Source organism: Zonotrichia albicollis, chromosome 4 (assembly GCF_047830755.1).
Source record: "Zonotrichia albicollis isolate bZonAlb1 chromosome 4, bZonAlb1.hap1, whole genome shotgun sequence".
NCBI classification, from domain to species: Eukaryota; Metazoa; Chordata; class Aves; order Passeriformes; family Passerellidae; genus Zonotrichia; species Zonotrichia albicollis.
In genome coordinates, this window is record NC_133822.1 from 2,611,116 (window position 1) to 2,635,860 (window position 24,745).

The 24,745-nt window shown below is 43.3% G+C and overlaps 1 protein-coding gene across 1 annotated transcript in view; it reads right to left on the reverse strand.

Annotated features, from left to right (window-relative positions):
• Positions 1-24,745, reverse strand: part of EXOC4 (exocyst complex component 4) — a 438,637-nt gene that overhangs the window by 304,614 nt on the left and 109,278 nt on the right. Inside the window, exon 8 of the mRNA XM_074538663.1 lies at positions 6,754-6,899. Within this exon, the coding sequence (XP_074394764.1) occupies positions 6,754-6,899 (146 nt within the window). The remainder of the gene's footprint in view (positions 1-6,753; positions 6,900-24,745) is intronic.

A 24,745-nucleotide genomic window follows, 5' to 3' on the forward strand; every position in this document is an offset into this window, starting at 1 on the left:
AATTAAACTAGAAAATGTATATTATTAAAATATACAATGTAAAATATAAGCACCCTTCAGCTCTTAATAATATATAAAATTAAAATATAAAATGTATTATCTATAAACTTAATATAAATATAAAAATATAAATAGAAATTAAATATAAGTATAAAAATATAAAACGTATTATTTATAAAATTAAACTAGAAAATGTATATTATTAAAATATACAATGTAAAATATAAGCACCCTTCAGCTCTTAATACTATATAAAATTAAAATATAAAACGTATTATCTGTAAACTTAATATAAATATAAAAATATAAATAGAAATTAAATATAAGTATAAAAATATAAAACGTATTATTTATAAAATTAAATTAGAAAATGTATATTATTAAAATATACAATGTAAAATAAAAGGACCCTTTAGCTCTTAATAATATATAAAATTAAAATCTAAAACGTATTATCTATAAACTTAATATAAATATAAAAACATAGCTAGAAATTAAATATAAAATAAAAATAATATTAATTAAATAAATATTAAACTATCAATGTATTATTTATAATATTAAATTAGAAAATGTATATTATTAAAATATACAATGTAAAATATAAGCATCCTTCAGCTCTTAATAACATATAAAAGTAAAATCTAAAACGTATTATCTATAAACTTAATATAAATATAAAAATATAAATAGAAATTAAATATAAATATAAAAATATAAAACATATTATTTATAAAAGTAAACTATAAAATGTATATTATTAAAATATTCAATGTAAAATATAAGTACCCTTCAGCTCTTAATAATTAAAATAGAAATGTATTATTTTAATAATTAAAATATAAAATTTATTATCTATAAAATTAATATAAATATAAAAATATTAATATTAAGTAAATATAAATAAATATAAAATATAAATGTATTATTTATAAAATTAAATTAGAAAATGTATATTATTAAAATGTAAAATATAAGCGCCCTTCAGCTCTTAATACTATATAAAATTAAAATATAAAATGTATTGTCTATAAACTTAATATAAATATAAAAATATAAATAGAAATTAAATATAAAAATATAAAATGTATTATTTATAAAATTAAAATTAAAATAGAACATGTATATTATGAAAATATACAATGTAAAATATAAGGACCCTTTAGCTCTTAATAATATATAAAATTAAAATAGAAAACATATTATCTATACAATCAATATAAGTATAAAAATATTAATACTAATTAAATATAAATAAATATAAAATATAAAACATTATTTATAAAATTAAAATAGAAAATGTATATTATTAAAATGTAAAATATAAGCGCCCTTCAGCTCTTAATAATACGTAAATTTAAAATAGAAAATTTATTATTTATAAAATTAACATAAATATAAAAATATTAATTATAAACAAGTTAAATATAACTAAATATAAAAATATAAAATGTATTATTTATAAAATTAGAATATAAAATGTACATTATTAAAACATTAAATGTAAAATATAAACACCCTTCAGCTCTTAATAATATAAAAATATTCTCCTGCAAATTAGGGACCAATCAATTATTATTTACTGTATGGCTCTAATAATTCACAAGGACTAATCCAAATATTTTCCATATTTTCTATTTCTACCCCATCAAGAGGATTTTTGGCACTTTTACTAAAATGCCCCAGACTGGGCCCTGGTCTGACACCTCAATGTCCCTGTGACCACAACAGTCCCATGGCCAAGGGATGCTCCCCAGGCAGGCCCTTCCCAAAAAATCCCACAAAAACCAAAACCAATCCTGGCTGTTGGAACCCTGATTGCTGAGAATTTTACACTTTCTGTACTTTCAGGCACTGACCCCCAAGAGAACACTGCACTGGACCTGAGGCTCTAGAAAAACCTTCCAAAAATGAATAATAAAATTAAGACTATAAGCATTTAGCTTGAATAGAAGTGTGTAATATCACATGGTGGAAAATTCAGAGTTAAAGGTTTCAGAATATAGTAACATATATAAAGCAAGATAGAAGTTTTAGGGCAGAAGCTGGTCTTTCTTTACTTTCTTCATAAGTTTGGGTGGTTTTGTGTGATTGGATAAAAAAGTCCCCATTCTGGTGGTTTTGTGTAATTAGATAAAGTCCCCATTACAAAGCAGTTAGTTTTTGGGTTAAAAGTAAAAATAATTTAAGTGACATTTCTTAATTAGACAGCTTATCCTTAAAAAACCTTGCAGAAAGAGAGAGACGTCTTCATTTTTAGCTTATTAAAATTAAGGGCTACAAAACTCACAGCTTGTGAGACTGTAATACACATAAATAATAAACATCTGAGTCTAACAAGAAATACTGTCTCACACATTTAATTCCAACCTCAGCAGAAAAAAAGAAGCAAAAATTGCATTTCCTGGGAGTGCCTGGATGGGCAATGGGGACCAGGGAGCTCATGGTGGGGACAAAACCTTCAAAAAGCCCCAGTGGACATAAAGCCCTGTGCAGGCTGAGCTAGGGCAGAGTTCCAGAATAAAGCAGGGATTTATGGAAAGGATCCATGGCTGCACCTTGGGCAGCACCAGAGCCCAGCCAGGGCTGCACCCAAAATGACCCAAAACGGCCCCAAAATGCACGAGCGCTCCCGGGCTCTCTCCCTGGGATCAGTTCTGCTCCATTTGCCCCTTGCAGTTCATTGTCCCATTCCAGCTTCAGCCCAGGCAGTCCCACCCTGCTTGTTTTTCTCTCTGCAGCCCACGGGGTTTGTGCTCCTGGGCTGAGATTTGGGGCATTTGTCCTTGGTGCCCAGCTGGAGCAGGAATTGTTTTGTCTCCCTGCTCTGTGCACACAGCTCACCATCCCTGAATGTGAAGCTCAGACCCTCACACCAAAGAATCTGAAAAATATAAAAGCTAAACCTGAGGCATCATCACCTTTCAGGATCCACTTGATGGGAACCCCATCCTTGACACAGCCATCAGGAGTGGTTGGTGCTGTAAAAAATGGGTTGTGTTGTTTAACCAAACTGTCCCAGGCTGTCACCAGGACGTGGATGAGCTCCTGACACCAGCACTGATGCCCACAGTGGCATTGCCATGGTGGAAGGCTCCTCTGTGTCTCTGGGGCTTCAGAAGGGCTCAGATGCCCTTTGGCAGAGCCAGAGTTGGCACTGAGGTGTGAAATGAGGGACATCTCTCAAGGTGCAGGGTGAGTGATCACTCAGCCCCTGCCCTGTTAAACCTGAGATTTGGGGCATTTGTCCTTGGTGCCCAGCTGGGGCAGGAATTGTTTTGTCTCCCTGCTCTGTGCACACAGCTCACCATCCCATAATATGGAGCCCAGACCCACACACTAAAGCAGCACAGAATGGGAAAAATAGAAAAGCTAAACCTGAGGCATCAGACTTGGAAAGCAAACTTCTGTCACAAGCAGACCTCGAGATGTTGAGGATTTGCTGTAGCAACTCCTCATTCCCTCCCCAATCCCAGAGCTCAGGAAGGTGGAATCAGCCTCAGAGGGACACTGGGAACAAGAGCATCACACCAGGGGCAGGGGAAAGCATCTCCCAGCTTTCCTGGGCACTAGTGTTAAGATTATTTCTATTAATGAGGCTTTTCTGCTTTAATTTGGACTCTGAGTGTTGCTGTTGTTGCAACTGAACTAATAACGATTTATCAAAATACAACAAACCCTTCTGATTTTAATTAAAAGGGCTGTAAATTCTTGGCTCTGTGTTCCCCACGTGCTCCTTTCTGTCCTCAGTGAGACAACAAGAGCAGCATTATCCCACAGCTCTTTCCAGGCACCAAACCCAGACCTCATTCCTTCTTATCCACAACCATCCTCCAGTTTTCCTCCCCCATTTCCCTTTTTTTCCATAACCATCCAGTTTTAATCCTCCATTTCCCTTCTTTTCCACAGCCACCCCCCAGTTTTTCTCCCCATTCCCTTTCTTTTCCACAACCATCCCCCAGGTTTTTCTCCCTATTTACCTTTCTTTTCCACAACCATCCTCCAGGTTTTCTTCTCCCATTTCCCTTCTTTTCCCCAATCACCTTCCAGGTTTTTCTCTTTCATTATTTCCCTTCTTTTCCACAGCCACCCCCCAGTTTTTCTCCCCATTCCCTTTTTTCCCACAATCATCCTCCAGTTTTTCTCCCCCATTATTTCCCCTCTTTTCCACAACCATCCTCCAGTTTTCCTCCCCCATTATTTCCCCTCTTTTCCACAACCATCCTCCAGTTTTCCTCCCCCATTATTTCCCCTCTTTTCCACAACCATCCTCCAGTTTTCCTCCCCCATTTCCCTTTTTTCCACAGTCATCCAGTTTTAATCCTCAATTTCCCTTCTTTTCCACAGCCATCCCCCAGTTTTTCTCCCCCATTTCACTTTTTCCCCCACAACCATCCAGGTTTTCCTCACCCATTTCCCTTTCTTTTCCCCAACCATCCCTCAGGTTTTTCTCCTCCATTTCCCTTCTTTCCCACAATCATTCCCCAGGTTCTTCTCCCCCATTTATTTCCCTTTTTTCCCCACAACCACCCTCCAGGTTTTCTCCCTTATTTCCCTTCTTTTCCACAGCCACCCTCCAGTTTTTCCTCTCGTATTTCCCTTTCTTTTCCACAACCATCCTCCACTTTTCCTCCCCTTATTTCCCCTAACTGTCCTCCAGTTTTTCTCCCTTATTTCCCTTCTTTTCCCCAACCATTCCCCAGTTTTTCCTCTCCCATTTCCCTTCTTTTCCACAACCATCTCCCAGTTTTTCTCCCCTTTTTTTCCACAGCCATCCTCCAGGTTTGTCTCCCCTATTTCCCTTCCTCTGCCACCTCCTCCAGCTGCCCTTCCCCACATTCCTGCTCCCACTCAACCCCTTGTAACTCCCTTCCCAATGCTGATCCTCCCACAAAGCCTTCAAAACATTTTTGTTTTCTTTACAACTACACAGAATCACAGCCAAGTCTGGGACTGATTTATTGGGTGTTTAACTCTTGCCAGTACAATTCACTCCTGTCTTATTTCCTGATCTCTATCTTGGAAAACTGAGCTGGCAACCTGAGCATGCCCTTGGCTACTTTTGGGAAGAGAAAAAAGTTTCAAAAAAGAAGAAAAAAATTATCATGGCATAAATTGTCCAAATTCTCCTTCATCTGAAGCTTTTTTCAAGCCAACATTGCAGCTAAAGAAATATTAATTTATTATATCAATTTTGAAGGAAAAAAGGATTCTGGGTTCCCTCTAAACTCCAGCTCCTGATTTCTAGAGAGCAGGACACAACTTCCCTCTATTCCTTGAGGACATAGCTAGCAGAAACATTTAATATTAATTAAATTAGGTCAGTATTTAATATTAATTAAATGAGCTCACAGCTACCACAGGACACAGCACCAACACCTGCATCCCCCAGTGAGCAAAACACGAGGTGGAGCCCTGCCCTAAGAGACTGGTGAGGAACGAAATGCAGATTCTGTGGTGACAAGAGGAGAGATTTGGACAGAGCTAATGGAAAGGAGCCTGGCACAGAAAGCACTGAAGATGGGAGGGGAGACAAGAATAACACTCCATCAAACACGTACAAACCTCAGTGGGCTGAGAAATTCCATTTCGAGGGAGATTTCCGTAGATATGGTGACAGCTGACAGATAACCAAATGAGAGATCCCAATAAGTGCTGCTGTCACTGCAGGGATGGCATCACTCGGTGACAGCACAGCAGTGCGGAGAGACGCTGCTCCCACGAGGTGATTCACCTTCCCTTGAACCATCACAGCCACCTCCTCTCTGCTGAGGTGCTGGAGCCTCATCCTTCCAGCTTTAACCCCAAACTTAGTCCTCAAACCCCCAAAAAAATCCCCATTGAGTCCCTGTACACCCAGGGACATGGGATGAACTCCAATTATCCATCTGCAGGTCAGAGTAAATTCCAAGTGGAATTCTCAGCCCAAAATGGCCATGAGGGAGTTAAAAAAAAAAAAGGGTTGAGAGGTAACAATCATGGGCTGACAGGGGAAGGAGACAACACTTAACCTGTAATAACAGCAGGTTGCAGGAGAGCTCATGCTGGGAAAGCAGACTTGGATTTACAACTGGGATTTCAGGTACTATGAAAGGACATCTACTCATTTTGGGAGCACAAACCAGCACTTTTAGGTCCTCTCCAGAATCCTCAAGAGGCCCAAGAGGATGGCCAGCACGGGCAGGTGGTGGAAGAGAAGAAAATTCCAGCACAGCTCCCCCAAATGCAGGTGTGAATCTCCTCCTCCACCAGCGCTGCTCAGCAGCTCCTCACTCCTTACTGCTGCACAAATTTGCTCTCCCAAATCCTTCCCTTGGCCACCCAGCCTCTCTCATCCTCCTCTCCCTTACACTCTCCTCCCAACCACTTAATTCTTTGCAGCCTGACCGCTGAATTAAAGGAGTTAGTGACAGGATTAAGTGCTTAGTCTATGCAGTAATTACACAGTTATCTTAATTCCCTTTGTCCAGCGCCCTTTATCGCTCCCTCTAACAGCTCCTGAATTCACCACGGACAAAGAGAGGCAGAATGGATCACTCCATGCTCTGCAGCAGCTCCTGTAATGGGATTGCCAGCCCTGGGAAGAGCTCAGCTCTAAAACCCAGCGCTGAATCCATAACAGATCTTCAGCTCCGGGCATTAAATCCCCATCCAGGAGCTTCCACACCTCTCACACTGTGAAACTGCCATTACCAGCAGCACTCCAGGGACCAAAGGCAGCTTAGCAGAGCTTTAGAAACCCCCAGCACTTACTTGAAGAGAGGGTTCTTGGGTCTCTGGGGTTTCTTCTTGGCGAAGAAGGCGGCGAACTCGCGGCCGGAGCTGGCGTAGCTGAGCTGGGCCGAGGGCTCCGAGGCTGCACGGGTGTTCTTCATGTCCAGGTACTCGGTCAGCAGCATCTGGGGGAGGGACAGAGCTCAGCAAGGCTGCAGGACACAGGGCACCAGGCACACAGCACCACCAGGCAGCTCCAGAAGGCTCCAAGCAATCCCACATAGAGAGTAACACCATGGCACGTCAGAAGGCTGCAGCATCTGCCCTTCTTGTTCTTTGGCCCAACCTTTTATCCCCTCATGTTCATGCAGTGCCCCTGTGTGCCCTCTGGGGTTGGTCAGCACACCTGGGCACTCCATGGCTCATCACCTGCAATGCTGCTCACCTGCTTCTCACAACTGCAGCCAATTGGGGATGAGAATGGGGCAGCCCCACTCCCAATCACCTCAAACTCTGTGCCTACACCATCCTTCCATCCCTCCATCCAGTCACAGCAGAGACAGACACAATACCCAGACCGTCACCATACAACATCAGAAGAATTTAACCCATACACAGTAACAGCATCCCACTTCAGAAGGCTGCAGCATCTGCCCTTCTTGCTCCTTAGCCCAACCTTTTATCCCCTCATGTTCATGCATGGCACCTGTGTGCCCTCTGGGGTTGGTCAGCACACCTGGGCACTCCATGGCTCATCACCTGCAATGCTGCTCACCTGCTTCTCACAGCTGGAGCCAATGAGGGATGAGGCTGGGGCTGGGCTGCAGCCCCACTCCCAATCACCTCAAACTCTGTGCCTACACTTTCCCACCCAACCATTCCATGATGAGGTTGAAGCACATTTTGGTGATACCTTAGAATTCTAGCTTTTATATTTTTCAAATCCTGCACTGCATTAGTGCTACAGCACATGTCACAGCTGAGAGAGCCACCATACCCGGAGTGTCACCAAACAATATCAGAAGGCTTTACCCCATACACAGTAACACCAAACCACTTCAGAAGGCTGCAGCATCTGCCCTTCTTGCTCCTTAGCCCAACCTTTTATCCCCTCATGTTCATGCAGGGCACCTGTGTGCCCTCTGTGGTAGCTCAGCACACCTGGGCACTCCATGGCTCGTTACCTTTAATGCTGCTCACCTGCTTCTCACAGCTGGAGCCAATTAGGGAGATGGCTGGGGCAACTCCACTCCCAATTATCACAAACACTGTGCCTACATCTTCCCACCCAACCATTCCATTATGAGGTTGAAGCACATTTTGGTGACACCTTAAAATTTTAGCTTTTATATTTTTCAAATCCTGCACTGTATTAGTGCTACAGCACATGTCAGTTAAGATGGCCACCATACCCAGGGTATCCCCATACAATATCAGAAAGCTTCACCCCATACACAATAACACCAAACCACTTCAGAAGGCTTCAAACCTCTGCCCTTGTTGTCCTTCAGCCCAACCTTTTATCCCCTCATGTTCATGCAGGGCACCTGTGTGCCCTCTGTGGTCACTCAGCACACCTGGGCACTCCGTGGCTCATCACCATCAATGCTGCTCACCTGCTCCTCACAGCTGGAGCCCATTAGAGATGAGGCTGGGACAGCCCCACTCCCAATTATCTCTGTGCCTACACCTTCCCACCCAACCATTCCATGATGAGGTTGAAGCACATTTTGGTGATACCTTAGAATTTTAGCTTTTATATTTTTCAAGTTCTGTACAGTGTTAGTGCCACAGCACATGTCACAGCTGAGATGGCCACCATACCCAGAGTGTCACCAAAGAATTTCAGAACGTTTCACCCCATACACAGTAACAGCCTCCCACTTCAGAAGGCTGCAGCATCTGCCCTCTTTGTCCTTCAGCCCAACCTTTTATACCCTTCATGTTCATGCAGTGCCCCTGTGTGCCCTCTGTGATTGCTCAGCACACCTGGGCACTCCATGGCTCATCACCTGCAATGCTGCTCACCTGCTTCTCACAGCTGGAGCCAATGAGGGAGATGGCTGGGGCAACTCCACTCCCAATTATCACAAACACTGTGCCTACACCTTCCCACCCAACCATTCTGTGATGAGGTTGAAGCATGTTCTGGTGGTGCCTTAGAATTTTAGCTTTTATATTTTTCAAATCTTGTACTGCATTAGTGCTGCAGCACATGTCAGTTAAGATGACCACCATACCCAGGGTATCCCCATACAATATCAGAAAGCTTTACCCCATACACAGTAACACCAAACCACTTCAGAAGTCTGCAAACCTCTGCCCTTGTTGTCCTTCAGCCCAACCTTTTATCCCCTCATGTTCATGCAGGGCACCTGTGTGCCCTCTGGGGTTGGTCAGCACACCTGGGCACTCCATGGCTCATCACCTGCAATGCTGCTCACCTGCTTCCCACAGCTGGAGCCAATGAGGGATGAGGCTGGGGCAGCCCCACTCCCAATTATCTCTGCACCTACACCTTCCCACCCAACCATTCCATGATGAGGTTGAAGCACATTTTGGTGATACCTTAGAATTTTAGTTTTTATATTTTTCAAATCTTGTACTGCATTAGTGCTACAGCACATGTCACAGTTGAGACGGCCACCATACCCAGAGTGTCACCATAAAATTTCGGAAGGATTCAACTCATACAAAATAATACCTTACCACTTCAGAAGGCTGCAAACATCTGCCTTTCTTGCTCTTCAGCCCAACCTTTTATCCCCTCATGTTCATGCACAACACCTGTGTGCCCTCTGTGGTAGCTCAGCACACCTGGGCACTCCATGGCTCGTTACCTTTAATGCTGCTCACCTGCTTCTCACAGCTGGAGCCCATTAGGGAGATGGCTGGGGCAACTCCACTCCCAATTATCACAAACACTGTGCCTACATCTTCCCACCCAACCATTCCATTATGAGGTTGAAGCATGTTCTGGTGGTGCCTCAGAATTTTAGCTTTTATATTTTTCAAATCCTGCACTGTATTAGTGCTGCAGCACATGTCAGTTAAGATGGCCACCATACCCAGAGTATCCCCATACAATATCAGAAAGCTTCACCCCATACACAGTAACACCAAACCACTTCAGAAGGCTGCAGCATCTGCCCTCTTTGTCCTTCAGCCCAACCTTTTATACCCCTCATGTTCATGCAGGGCACCTGTGTGCCCTCTGTGGTCGTTCAGCACACCTGGGCACTCCATGGCTCATCACCATCAATGCTGCTCACCTGCTCCTTACAGCTTTAACCCACTGGGGATGAGTCTGGGACAGCCCCAACCCCAACTACCACAAACTCTGTGCCTGTACCTTTCATCCATCCTTCCATTGTCACAGTTGAGATGGCCACCATACCCAGAGTGTCACCAAACCATATCAGAAGGCTTTACCCCATACACAGTAACACCAATCTACTCCAGAAGGCTTCAAACCTTGGCCTTTGTTGTTCTTAAGCCCAACCTTTTATCCCCTCATGTTCATGCAGTGCCCCTGTGTGCCCTCTGTGGTCACTCAGCACACCTGGGCACTCCATGGCTCATCACCTTTAATGCCGCTCACCTGCTTCTCACAGCTGGAGCCCATTAGAGATGAGGCTGGGGCAGCCCCACTCCCAATTATCTCTGTGCCTACACTTTCCCACCCAACCATTCCGTGATGAGGTTGAAGCACATTTTGGTGACACCTTAGAATTTTAGCTTTTATATTTTTCAAATTCTGTACATGTTAGTGTCACAGTTGAGACGGCCACCATACCCAAAGTGTCACCATAAAATTCCAGAAGGATTCAACTCATACAGAATAATACCTTACCACTTCAGAAGTCTGCAAACATCTGCCTTTCTTGTTTTTTAGCCCAACCTTTTATCCCCTCATGTTCATGCACAACACCTGTGTGCCCTCTGTGGTTGCTCAGCACACCTGGGCACTCCATGGCTCATCAGCATCAATGCTGCTCACCTGCTCCTCACAGCTGAACCCTCTGGGGATGAGTCTGGGACAGCCCCAACCCCAACTACCACAAACTCTTGCCTGTACCTTCCATCCATCCTTCCATTGTCACAGTTGAGATGGCCACCATACCCGGAGTGTCACCAAACCATATCAGAAGGATTTACCCCATACACAGTAACACCAATCTACTCCAGAAGGCTTCAAACCTTGCCTTTGTTGTTCTTAAGCCGAATCTTTTATCCCCTCATGTTCATGCAGGGCACCTGTGTGCCCTCTGTGGTTGCTCAGCACACCTGGGCACCCCATGGCTCGTTAACTTTAATGCTGCTCACCTGCTTCCCACAGCTGGAGCCAATTGGGGATGAGGATGGGGCAGCCCCACTCCCAATTATCTCTGCACCTACACCTTCCCACCCAACCATTCCATCATGAGGTTGAAGCACATTTTGGTGATACCTTAGAATTTTAGCTTTTATATTTTTCAAGTTCTGTACAGTGTTAGTGCCACAGCACATGCCACAGTTGAGACGACCACCATACCCAGAGTGTCACCATAAAATTCCAGAAGGATTCAACTCATACAGAATAATACCTTACCACTTCAGAAGTCTGCAAACATCTGCCTTTCTTGCTCTTTAGCCCAGCCTTTTATGCCCTCATGTTCATGCAGTGCCCCTGTGTGCCCTCTGTGGTCACTCAGCACACCTGGGCACTCCATGGTTCATCACCTTTAATGCTGCTCACCTGCTTCTCACAGCTTTAACCCACTGGGGATGAGCTGGGGCAGCCCCACTCCCAATTATCCCAAACTCTGCTCCTACAGGAGAGAGCTCAGCAGCTGGGCTAAAACAGGCTCACTGTGTCGCTGGAATTTTTAGGTTCTGTGTAGGAAAATAACCAAAATTCGCAGAAATTCTAATTGGCAGAAACACAGCTTTATTAAAAAAAAAAAAAATTATACCCTGAGGACTGGCTCTAATTTGGTAAAAATTTATTTGATATTCCTAAACATGGAATGATCTTCAAGATCGTTCCCACCCCTTGCCATGCCCATGTTCCAAGTCCTGTCCAGCCTGGCCTTGGACACTTCCAGGAATGAGGTTTTTGACCAACTCAATCTGCTCCAAGTCCCAAAAGAAACCTGCAAAAATTCCCAAAAGTGATTCCATCCATGGCAGCCATGGCAAGAGGGTGGGTGAGTTAATACACTGATTATAAATATAATTAATGCTCTTCAAAACAAAGGGTTGCAATAGTGAGCAGTGAAGTTAAAATACCTTGGTTTATAAATGTATTTATTTAAAATATCTTGGTTTATCAATGTATTTATGTGCTTGAATACTTCCAACATATTTATATGGAGAAATAAGAAACATCTATATGTGTGCTGGGGGTCCCATGTGATGGAAAATACCCTGGGAAAGCTGCAAAAATTGTCCTTTAATAGCTCCCAACCCAATCATGCTTTTTTTGTCATTGAAAATATGAATTCCCACAGCTGCCAGTGGAGTTTAGGATGGATTTTCCAGCCCCAAATCACTCAGTGAGGGGCTGGGGGTTCCCTTTGTGACACCTTCCCTCCTGTGAAACCTTTGCAACCCAATATTTGATATTATTTAAGGTGCAGAAGTAAAACCAGACCCCAAATGATTCCATTTTTAATTTCATTGTGTCTGAAGATGAAATAAAAGCCCTCAAAAATGAACTTTTGTCAAAGTCTGTTTATTTCCAGGAATTTTTACCTACTCACAGGCTGTTGGGAATGTGTTCCATGTGAATAATTAGCCAGTCAAAGCCCATCAAAGACAGTTGGAGGTAATGAAAAGAATTCATCACTCCTGTGCTGCCTAAGTTGAAACAAATTACACAGGAATAAATATCCAAGCAAATGGAATCGTGCCCCTAATTAGAAACAATTTGGGATGGCTTGGAAAAAAAAAAATAATACAAACACACAGAGAAAATCTGATTCCTAAACCAGCTCAATTAAAACTTTACCCGAGCACAGGCTTTGAAAATTTGTGTTTATTGGTAAAAATAATCACTGTGCTAATTTTTGACACTAATTTAGCAAAACCCGTTTGTATTCACCTATTTGCATTTCATCTTCTCCACTTAAATTAACAACCCGAAAATCGCCACGAAAATCTAATTAAACCCTCAAACTTAATCAAGTTGGGGGAAAAAAAAAGGAAAAAAATTTAAGCAATTTGTTCTTCCATTATGGATGAAACCTGCTTATGATGGATTCCACGATTCTGGTGTCACTTTGTATCCAGGAGTGGGGAATATTAAGTGTGAAACCCAGGATTACAATAAACCAAGAGAGGTTTGGATTGGGAGCAGAATGAATTATCCCTGTGGGTAAAAGGTGAAACAGAGAATTGGGATAAGAGTTTGCTCGAAGATGTTCAGAAAATGCCAAAAATTGGGAAAAATGAGAGAAAAAAAATGTTAATTTATTGTTAATTTACTTGATGCAATGATTTATTACACAAGGCTATGACAAAGTCAGAAGCTGTAAAAGCTGATTTTGACAATTATCCTTAAAATTCATGGAATTATTGAATGATTTGGGTTCAGAGGGATCCTAAAGCCCCTCCAGTGCCACCCCTGCCATGGCAGGGACACCTCCCACTGTCCCAGGCTGCTCCAAACCCTGTCCAGCCTGGCCTGGAACATTCCAGGGATGTGGGCACCCCTGAGAAGATGAAAGGAGGGAGACAGGAATTGGGAGTTCATTCTTCAGTTGAAAAATTTCAATTGTAGCAGAAACTGGGCCAGACAGATCAAAGCCCTTTCTGCTCCAGTGCCCTGAATTCAACAGTGCCATAAATTCTTTGGGATGAAGGAATTAACTGGAAATGTGGCTGAGCAGTGACAGGACACAGCCAAAGGGGACAGGAGAGATCTCTGAGAGGATTCAGGGAACCTCAGGGCCTGCAGGGGCTCCAGGAGAGCTGGGAATGTTCCCCTGGAGCAGGGAAGGCTCCAGGGAGAGCTGGGAATGTTCCCTGGAGCAGGGAAGGCTCCAGGCAGAGCTGCCAGCACAGGGCAGGGCCTGCAGGGGCTCCAGGAGAGCTGCAGAGGGACTGGGGACAAGGCCTGCAGGGACAGCACCCAGGGAATGGCTCCCACTGCCAGAGGGCAGCCATGGGTGGCATCTTGGCAATGAGCAATTCCTGCCTGGGCTGGCATTGCCAGAGCAGCTGGGGCTGCCCCTGATCCCTGCAGTGCCCAAGGCCAGGCTGGAGCAGCCTGGGATGGTGGGCTTGGAATGGGATGGGCTTGAAGGGCCCTTCCCACCCAAACCATTCTGGCATTTGGGACACTCAGAATCCATCCCCAGGGATTTTTATGGAAGTTGGGGATGGCAAAGGGAAGGGAGACCCTTCCTGGAGTGCTGAGATTGCCAGTGAAGCCCCCAGAGCCCAAAATTCCTTCCTGGAGAGGAGCCAGGGTGGGGATGGATCCAATGCCAGGCTGGGAGAGCTGGGAATGGAGGGAATTCCCTGGAGAGGGAGCCTGGGCTGGGATTTTGGGAAGGGATTCCCAGAGCAGCTGGGGCTGCCCCTGATCCCTGCAGTTCCCAAGGAAGGATTGCAGCACCCTGGGATAGGGGAGGTGTCCCTGGAATGAGCTTGGAGGTCCCTTCCCACCCAAACTGCTCTGGGACTCTGGGATTTGGGACACTCAGAATCCATCCTGAGGGATTTTAATGGAAAATGGGGAGAGAAAAGAGAGGAGAAGGGAAGGGAGACCCTTCATGGTTTGCTGAGATTCCCAGTGAATCTCCTGGGTCCATGAATGTCTTGGGGAGGAGATGGATCCAATGTCAGGCTGGGAGAGCTGGGAATGTTCCCCTGGAGCAGGGAAGGCTCCAGGGAGAGCTGCCAGCACAGGGCAGGGCCTGCAGGGGCTCCAGGAGAGCCCCTGGAATGTCCAAAGAAGGATTGGAGCACCCTGGGACTGGGAAGGTGTCCCTGCCATGCCAGGGAAGTGGAATGGGATGAGCTTTAAGGTCCCTTCCCACCCAAAACCATTCCATGATCCAGCACAGCACATTTGGCCTCAAACTGCAGTAGAAAATTGAAATCCTTTCTCATTTCTCAGCAATATTAACTCATGGGTTAATATGAAAATCCTGGCAGCTCTTGGCCTCCAAAAGCAGCCTCAGGTTTCCTTTTCTCCTGCCCTGGGACATCCCTGGTGCTCCCCAGGAATCTCCAGGGCAGCCCCAGCTCCCCTCTTGTTCTGCCCTCATCATCCTCATGGAGCATTTTAATCCATCTCACATTTCTCTGTTCCAAGTTGTGCTCTGGCCCTGTGCTTATTAACAACCACAGCAAGACACAACCTAAAAATCTGCTTTAATTCAAGAAAAACCCCCAGATATTAAAAATATCCACTTAAAAACCACCCAAACCAGGCCTCTCCTGCCTGTGTAAGCCAAAGGAACCTTCCTGAGCAGCCATGTGAGGGATTTCCTGATTTGATCCCACAACACCTGCTTAGGAATTGCTGAGGCACCAACCCAAAACCTCGTTAGACATTAATCACGTGGCTGCACAGCAAGATTTATGAAGGACTGTGGAGTTTGCAGCATCCCACTCATCTGGAACAAGGATTTGGAGTTTGTGCTCCCTGGCTGAATCCTGCCAACCTTGGGCTGTGTTTACATCCCTCAAACAAATAAAGCTGTGCATAAATGCAGGGCAACAAAGCATCCAGCTGCTCTCTGGGAGTGAGAATTAATAACGAGGGGTTTATTAAAAAAGCAATTTTTATGGCTTTGGAGGTGTAATTAAATTTTGACATTCTGAAAGGCTGGAGCAGTGTGTGTGGGCTGTCTGTGACACTGAGCTGGTGACACTGGCTCTGCTCTGTCCTTCTGCAACACTGGCACAACGACAAATCTGCTCCTGGGACACTCCACACCCTCATTTGTGGGAAATTTAGAGAATTCTCAAAGCCTGACAGAGAGCTCACACCTGTGTGCAAACTTTGAGATGAGAAATGATGAGTTAGAAATGCCCTGGAATGGGACAGACATTGCTGAGAGAGAAATGGAACTGGAAACAAGTTCCAAAGGGTGGCCTTGCAAATAAGACTGGAAACTTTGGAGAAATAAAACTGTGAAAGATGCATTGGAGTGGCACCCATGAAGGGTAATTTTATATTATTGGCTTTAAGGCATTTACAGCATGGTGTGGCTAAAGCTGATAGGCCAAAAAACATTTATAATGTATTTAACACTTCAAATGTATTATAACATAATTAGGAAATAGTTGGTAACAGTAATTATTAATTTACTTTGTGGCTATAAGGTAGTTACAACTACACAATTATTTTTTTCTCATTGTGATGGGGTGAATTATGACATCTGTATTGTCTCGCCCTTCACATGAGAGTAAAAATGGAATAAAAGTTTTTAAAATGTCTCTCAGGGTTTTTTTCCCTCTGAATCAGAAAATGGCCAAATCCAACACACATTTTCCTTCCTTGGCTGGGCCCAGGAAAAGCTGGAGAGGTTTTTATGCCTTTATACCCAAGATTGACCTGAACAAAGCATGGGCAGTAAAACACACCTGGCCAGGGTGACAGATAAATTAATTCGGGTTTTTTGTAGCTTATGTGAGGTTTTAGACAGGAGGGCTGAGCTCTGAATAAATTCTATTCTATCAATTAAAAGCCTTAATTGATATTTCACACCTCACATCCCCTGAGTTCAGATGGAAGCTGCATTCTGGACACTCTGCTCCATCACCAAACCAGTTTCAAACTCCACACCATAAATCCTGAATTTCCTCATCCTTTCTGTACTTGGGGGGGTCCAGAAAATCCAAGGAAAACCAACACACCAGGAATTTTTCAAGGGTGAATGAGAAGCCCAGGTAATTACTGGCCTCTCCACCTCGTATTGATCAGGGGCAATACCACAGAACAGATGATAGAAGATTCTATTAAAAAAGAATTAAGGGGGAATAATAGAATTCATGCCCAGCAACAGGGATTTCCAGAAGATGAAAAGGTCCTGGTTAAAGTATTCTTATGATGGTGACAAATTCAGCTTTAAATAAACAGAGATAAAGATTTATGTCCACCAAGGATGTGACAAAAGCCAAAACACCACAAATCAACACAGAAATCCAGGCAGGGGCAGGACAGTGTTCAACTAGAAATGAGAAAATCACTGACACTGGATTTTACAAGCTCACAAAAATCTTAATTCCTCTTTTAGTCCTCTGTATTCCAAGAGAAATATCAGATTATTTCAGCCTCCTTTTCTTTTGTTGGATGGAAACTTTCTCATTTTCAGGCTCAATTCTCATTTTCAGGCTCAATTCTCATTTTCAGTCTCATCTTCATTTTTATAACAGCAGAAATTAGAAGGTGAATCATTGATAGCATATGAAAAGGGTTTTTTCCAGAAAAGCTGAGGTTGCCCCTGGATCCCTGGAATGTCCAAGGCCAGGCTGGATGGAGTTTGGAGGAACCTGGGATAATGTTGAGGTTGGAACTGGATGATCTTTAAGGTCCTTTCCAACCCAAACCATTCCAGGATTCCTTATATGTGGCTTTAAATGTTAATTAAACTTAAATTCTTTAAATGTTCTTTAAATTTAAATTCTTTAAATGTTGCTTCAATCCCTTTCTGGATTGAATGGACCTGGCTCACATTGCTATGGAAAATTACTAGAGAATGGTTATTAATGATAATGTTTGGGTTATAAATTATAATGTTTGGGGATTTCAATTTATAATTTATAATTATAAATTATAATGTTTACAGTGAACACAGAAAATCTCATTTCCTGTTAGTGCTTTTATTCCTATTTTCAAAAATATAATCAATGTACTGGGAGGATTTCAATGTCAGCAGAGGGAAATTTCTACTTCCACAGAAGTAGAAATTTTCTGTAGAAAATTTCTATAGAAAATTTCTACAGAAAGTAAAGGAAGTCTTGATCTACAGGATTATTGTGAAAAGTTGAGTCTGGAAAATGTGGGGATATTAAAGGCAATGGGCATTAATCAGTTCACTGGAAATGGCTGCGAAAAGCAGAGCTTTGATCTCACATCTGGAATACCAAATCAAACCCCATCGTGACAAACCAAGAAATCAGGGAAAAGAGATGGAAATGCACAAGAGCAGCTGGAAATTTAATATTAAAAGTCCCATTAAATGGTGGCTTCAGTCACCACCCTGACAGGGTGTCCGGTCTGTTCTGACTCTGGCAGTGGTTTATTTTATTTATACCATTGCATTTATATTTTTAATTTTCCTAATAAAGAACTGTTATTCCTGCTCCCATATTTTTGCTTGAGAGCGCCTTAATTTCAAAATTATAATAATTCAGAGGGAGGGGGATTGCATTTTCATTTTTACATTTTCATTTTTTTATTTTTTTTTACTTCAAGGGAGGCTCCTGCCTTCCTCAGCACACACCTGGCTTTCCAAACCCACACACAAGCTCTGGAGACAGAACTGTTCACAAAGTGCCAGAACCAGAAAGCTCAGAACAAGAAAAGCTCAGTGAGGCAGCAGTCTGTAGCTAATTACCAGTAAGTTGCTGTATCAAAAGTCTTGATAATTAAAATGCTGCAGGAATTGTGGCATTTCAATAAAAAAAAAAAAGAGGAAGAGTTAATTGAATTGGAAGAGCTCTGAGCTTCCTGTGTCAGTTTTGTCACATGGAGAACATGGGCTGAGCACACAGCTGGCAGACACACCAAAGGAAGCAAAAAGGGAAGTTTGAAGGAATAAAATTTAAAATTTTTAAGGGCTGTGAACACCTGTAATGCAGCTCCACCTTCATCTAATCTTCTTGTTGCTCCTCCAATTCATTTAACTGAAACATAATAATAAAATTCCCTTAATAAAATTAATTCTTTAATGGCACCTCACAATTCTACTCCTGTACAAGAAGAATTCCTTTTTTATTACGTAAAAAATCCCTCCCAAACTCTGCAGATAATGCTGTCAGTGCATTATCAATTATCAGCGATAATGCACTGATGGCATTATCAATGCTAATTGGGAATTACTGCACATCTGGGAATTTTCATCTCCTTCCAGGGAGGGAGGAAGGGAAGGAACAAACCTCAAAATTATTTGAAAAGCACAACTTTCACCCAAAATGCCACAGCAGCAGAAGGGACCCTGCCTCAGTAACAAGTGCCCAGGCTAAGGATTTAAATTGAGGTGTTTTGGGTGGTTTTTAAGTGGATATTTTTTAATATCTCGTTTTTTCTTGCCTTTAAAGTGGATTTTCAGGTTGTGTCTTGCTGTTGTTGTTAATAAGCACAGGGCCAGAGCACAGCTTGGAACAGTGAGGTGTGAGAGGGATTAAAATGCTCCATGAGGATGATGAGGGCAGAGCAAGAGGGAAGCTGGGGCTGCCCTGGAGATTCCTGGGGAGCACCAGGGATGTCCCAGGGCAGGAGAAAGGGAAACCTGAGGCTGCTTTTGGAGGCCAAGAGCTGCCAGGATTTTCCTATTAACCCATGAGTTAATATTGCTGAGAAATGAGAAAGGATTTCAATTTTTTGCTGCAATTTGAATTTTTTAAATTTTTTTTTAATTTTTAAAAAAATTTTTTTTGAAATTTTTAAAAATTTCCTGTGCTATGTTGAATCATGGAACGGTTTTGGGTGGGAAGGGACCCTAAAGCTCATCCCATTCCACATCCCTGCCATGGACAGGGACACCTCCCACCATCCCAGGCTGCTCCACACCCCACCCAGCCTGGTCTCTAAAAATGAGAAAAAGATCTCAGCTTTCCTTTCCCCCCCCATCCTTCCCTGTATTTCTGCTGGTTTATTTATATATTTTAATAAAGGAGAAACAAACACTGGTGACAAATTTATTTCAGCTACCAATAGTCAATTTGACTAACTGGGTCATAAAACAATTGGACAGCATTTATTTTTCTCCAGGCACCTCAGCTGTTCTGCAAACACAGATTAGAGTGGCAGAAACCATCCCAGTAACAAGGCCACTTCCTCATTGTGCTATCAGCCTCTTGGCACCCAAACAAAACACAAAACAAACACAGAAAAAGAAATCCTTTTGGCGTTTTTGACAAGTGAGCCCAGTCAGCTTCAGGGTGGGAGTTTGTAATTGCTATGGTTTTGATGAGCAAATAAAAATATCTTTGTGTGTGTGTTTTTACATATTATGTCTGCACATAGATTTACACAAAAGGAAGGGAGATTTAGATGGGATATTAGGAAGGAATTCCTGGGTGAGAGATTGGGAAAGGGCTGGAGTAGAATTCCCAGAGAAGCTGGGAATGTCCAAGGCCGGGCTGGACATTGGGCTTGGAGCACCCTGGGATGGTGGAAGGTGGCCCTGCCCATGGCAGGAGGTTGGAATGAGATGATTTTCAAAATCCTTTCCAACCCAAACCATTTGAGATGATTTCTGAAGTCCCTTCCAACCCAAACCATTCCATGGTTCTACAATTCCAGTCCACGTCCTCTTTAGCACATTCTTGTGATAGAAGTGACAACTTGGTGAAATAAATCTGGTCCAGCTATGAGCCAAACACAGCCTAAAATGCACCAAAACATGGAATTTGACCAAAAAAAGTGCAATTACCACCTGCTTTGTAGATGGCACAAAATAAAGCATTGAATCCCTGAAGGATTCAGTGCCCCTCTCAGTTTGCCTGGACTTCCTTTTGCTCACCCAGCACACAAAAAGGTCAAGGAGGAGTGGGAAGAGTTGAACAAGTAATTGAGTACAGATTTCTGCTCTGCAATTATAATTTAGCCAAGCTCCAGTGGCTCTGCACAGTTTGGAGGTGGGGAAGAATACAGCTGGAAATTGATGCTCTTAAGTGAAGTAAAGTTAAACATTTTTAAATCACAAAGAAAGGAGCTTCCTCCACTCCTCTTTGGTGCCATCCACTTTGCAGGGAAGAATTCTGTGCTGAACCCGCTTCTGCAGCTCAAACTGCCACAGAAAATCCAGCAAAGAGAAGGCAAAAATTAAAAAAAAAAAGGCAGCATGTTGCTTAAATACCAAGGATGTTCAGTGCTGGGTACTACAGCACACTTTGTGTATTCCAGGCCTTCAGCTAATTGCTGAAGACATCCTGCTCCAGTGTGGATGGGAACAGTAATGTGCCCTCAGTCTTCATTAAATGCCAGCTCTTAATAACAGACTCCACAAGGGCTTTAATTGCATTTAGCGGCAGCTTCTGAACTTTAAAAGTTGTTAATCAGATTTCTATGGAAATGGGATGACGAGGAAAGGTTAAGTACAGGTTGCTGAAATTTCAGCAGTTGCAGACGTATTGCCCTTAACAGGAAAGAGAAACTACCAACCTTGACAGGAACTAAACATCTTAATTAAATACTCACAAGTACAGTACTTATTTCTGCGTGAAGTTCTATTTTCAAATGTCAAACTTAATCAGGCACTTGACAAAAACATGTGATATCCCTCCAGCACACGGGGAACAAAAATACCTGGGGCTGCTTCCCTCAGGAAACACCTGCACATCTCCCAGCTCTGAGCTGCTCGTCCCAACCACCAGGAATTCAGGTTTTATGGCTCTGGAAGTGCAGGATTCCAGGGGAGAAAGAAGATCTCCCATTTTTCAGCCTGTCAGCTCTCCCTGCTCGCTCCATTTATCCCTGGAACAAGGCTCACGCTGCCAAACAAACACGAGGGTCCTCATAAATCTGACTCGCAGAGATTTATGCCCCTCCAGGGCACGGCCCATCAATTAGCACCAGTCAAAAGTACACAAACTTCTGCAGCAGGAGGAAATTTAGTGTGTCTGCAGCAGGGTTTGGTGCCAGACACTCCTGAGAGCAGCCAGAGCGCTGCTTGCTGCTCCCCAGTACCACAGGCTGGGGTCTCTGTACAAATCACACACATCTTTCCTTGCTCAGTTTTCCCCTTAAAAGAGACATGTGGTCCACAAAAAGGCCAGATATTAATTAAATCTCAGCTTATTTCACCTCCTTTCTGTCTTCATTTTATAAGTTTTTTTTTATTTCTAAACAACCTGCCATCCTTCGGAGGTACAAACATCTGCTGGACCATCCTGGCCTCTGGTTCAGAAGCTCTGCAGTCATTCCTGGAATAATCCCAACAGTAATTCCAAAATTAAGCCTTGAGCTGCCCCCACACAGGAATTCCTTTGGGGTCCCTGTACAAATCACAAATGGGATGGGGCTGCTGGGAATGTGCCTTGAGCTGTTTGATTTTCCAGCATCGGTTTTATTACATGGTTGTGACAATGGGAAGATGTCGGAATTCAGGGCATCCCTCTGGCTGTCCTGGATGGCCAAACCCTGCCAGGGGGCTCAGAGACCCTGGCACAGAGCCCACGATGCCCCTGTGGTTTGGATTATGACCCCTGGAGCAAATTACCAACCTTAGATGAAGGTCTGCAAGCCACGACAGTTTAAGTAGAATAATAGTGAATTTATCATGGGGTGAAAAAATAGATTTTGGGGTTTTTAGAATGGGGGTTCAGAAGGCAAAATGGAGGGATCTGGGCATGTCCAGCCTTTCTCCTTCTTCTTCTTGGCCTCCATCTTCTGGGTGACGGTGGCACTTTGGGATTGGTTTAGGGTAGAAACTCACTGTCTAACACAGGTGATGGGTATTGGGAAGTTATTGTAAATATTGTACACGTAGTTTTTAGTATAAAAAGACAACACCACCCCAGGGCAGGCAGAGTGCCTCTGTCTGACCTGTTGAGTGGACCTCAGCTGGACAGGAGAAAAAATTTTATAGATAAGAAACAATTAACAACCTTGAGACTGAGAAATGAAGAGCTCTGACTCCTTAGACTGCTGGGCTGGGAAAAGAGACTTTCTGACACATCTCAGGGTCACTCTGAGCAGCAGAGACCCCAAGAAGAAGATGCCCTCAGCTCACAGCCCAGGCAGCAGACACAGAACTCAATGTCACAGCTCACTTTAACAGTTCTGTGACCAATCCCACAAAGCCAAAGCACATTGACAGCAGCTCCATCCAACCACTGGAAGCACAGGTACCTTTGGTTAAACAATGCTGGTTTATTTCAAACCCAATTCCTGCTTGTGAGCCTTAAACACAATGCACAGAGCTCCGTTATTAACTTAGAACTCCCTGATATCTCACATTTCTGCAGCTTGGGGAGTTATTCTGGACAAGCATTAATACACAGACCATTGTTCTATTTGTCTTTAATTTTCTACTTCTTGCATCATTTTTCTGCTGACCAATCTCATGGCTGCTGCTGAGCTCCAATCACAGTTCTGCCTTTTGCAGCTTTCCCAAAACCCTCTGAATTTATGGATTCCCACACCCAGCTCCAGCCCTGAGCCACCCACGATGCTCCCAGTGACCACTTCAAGCCCTGGGCTCCCTCCCTGGTGCTGATAATTTATTGGATTTGCACATTTATGACCTCCAGACCTGCTAGAACCAATATAAAAACTGGATATGGTGCTCAGACAGGAGTCTAAGCCCTGTTTTAAATCTAATTTAAGATTTATTCTCATGAACCTGGAGGATTTCAGTCTCTGATTTCAACTCACTGGCAGGGAAATGTGGATTTTATTATCACATCCTGCCCTTCCCTGCAGGGCTGTCCAGGAGCCACCACAGCTGTAGGATCCACCAAGGATCCTTTATGGCAAAATATTGTAAAATAAATATTTTGTTCCAATCCTAATCTGAGGGAAGAGCAGCTGCACCTGGGATTAGCTCACAGGCTGAGCAAGGGATTTCAGGAGCAGAGACTTTGGCCTTGGAATAGTAGAGTGAGAGAAGAGTGTAAATAGAGAGAAAAGAAATGGTGGAAGGACAGTGAAAGTTAATTAAAGTGAGCAAGAGAACTACAGAGCCACCAGTTGCTTCATCTTCCTCCAGATCAATTAAAAACATCATCAGAGTGACTTGAAAAAAGGAGGATGAGCAAGGAAACTTCCACCCCAGGAAACTTCCACCCACCTCTTCCTAACCTGCTGCTCTAACAGGAGACATCACCCAAAAAGGGATTTACAAACCAGTGTGAATGAGGAAAAGTGGAGAAAAAAAAGGAAATCTGCTATAGTTAAACTCAGAGTTTTGCCTCATTATCTATAAAAGGTTTTTAAACAGATGTCACAGGAAGGGCTGTGATGCTGCATTTAAAATACTCACATTTTGTAGGTTCCTATTTCATGTCAGAACTGACTTTCAGATCTCCCCCCTTTTCAGATTTGAGACCCTGGCGCCCACCATCCCCCTTGCACCAACCCCAAATGCTTCCCTGACCCCTTTTAAACCCACACTGGCATTTCCTAACTGACCAAACCCTCCAAGACCCAACCACATCTGAACTCACGAGGAAAAGCACCTAAAAGAGAGACACGGCCCCAAAAATTAGAGGCACGAAGAGTTGCTACAAAAGAACAGCAAAATTCCAGGGCAGCAATGGAGGTTTCTGTAGAATGAGCCCAGTGCCACCAAGAGGTTGATGAAAGGCCACGTTCCCCTTTGACACCAACCCAGCAGCCTCCATTTCAAGCCAGCTTTAAGGCCACTGAGGGCTTTGAAATGAGAGCAGAGCTACAGAACCTCTTTGTCAAAGCTACAATAGCCATGGCTTTGTATCCATCCCCTTCCCAAACGGGTGGGAGGTGCAGCAGGCTGGTTTTGGAGGTTGAAAAAAATCACTTTTGAACAAGGGAAGTGCCCCTGAGCTCGTTGCAGAATTACCTGTGAGGCTTTGGGGTCTTTGACATTATTCCAAATACTCTGAAGCCAGAGGGGGGAGCTCACATAGACAAAAGCATAGACAAAATTCCCATTTTCAGGCTTGGAGGGGAAAAAAAAAAAACAATAAAAATTTCCAGCTGTTTCCAGCTGTTTCCAGCTGCTGTGCACGAGGCATTGCAGCTTTTAAAGCATCCACCAGCATTGCTCCCTCCTGCCTTTTATGCTGCTCTCTAAAGGTGCAGCACCAAAATGCCAGTGTTAAGCAGATTATAATGTTTGTGAACATGTTCCATTCCAGCAGATCCCTGAATGCCTTTCTGCAT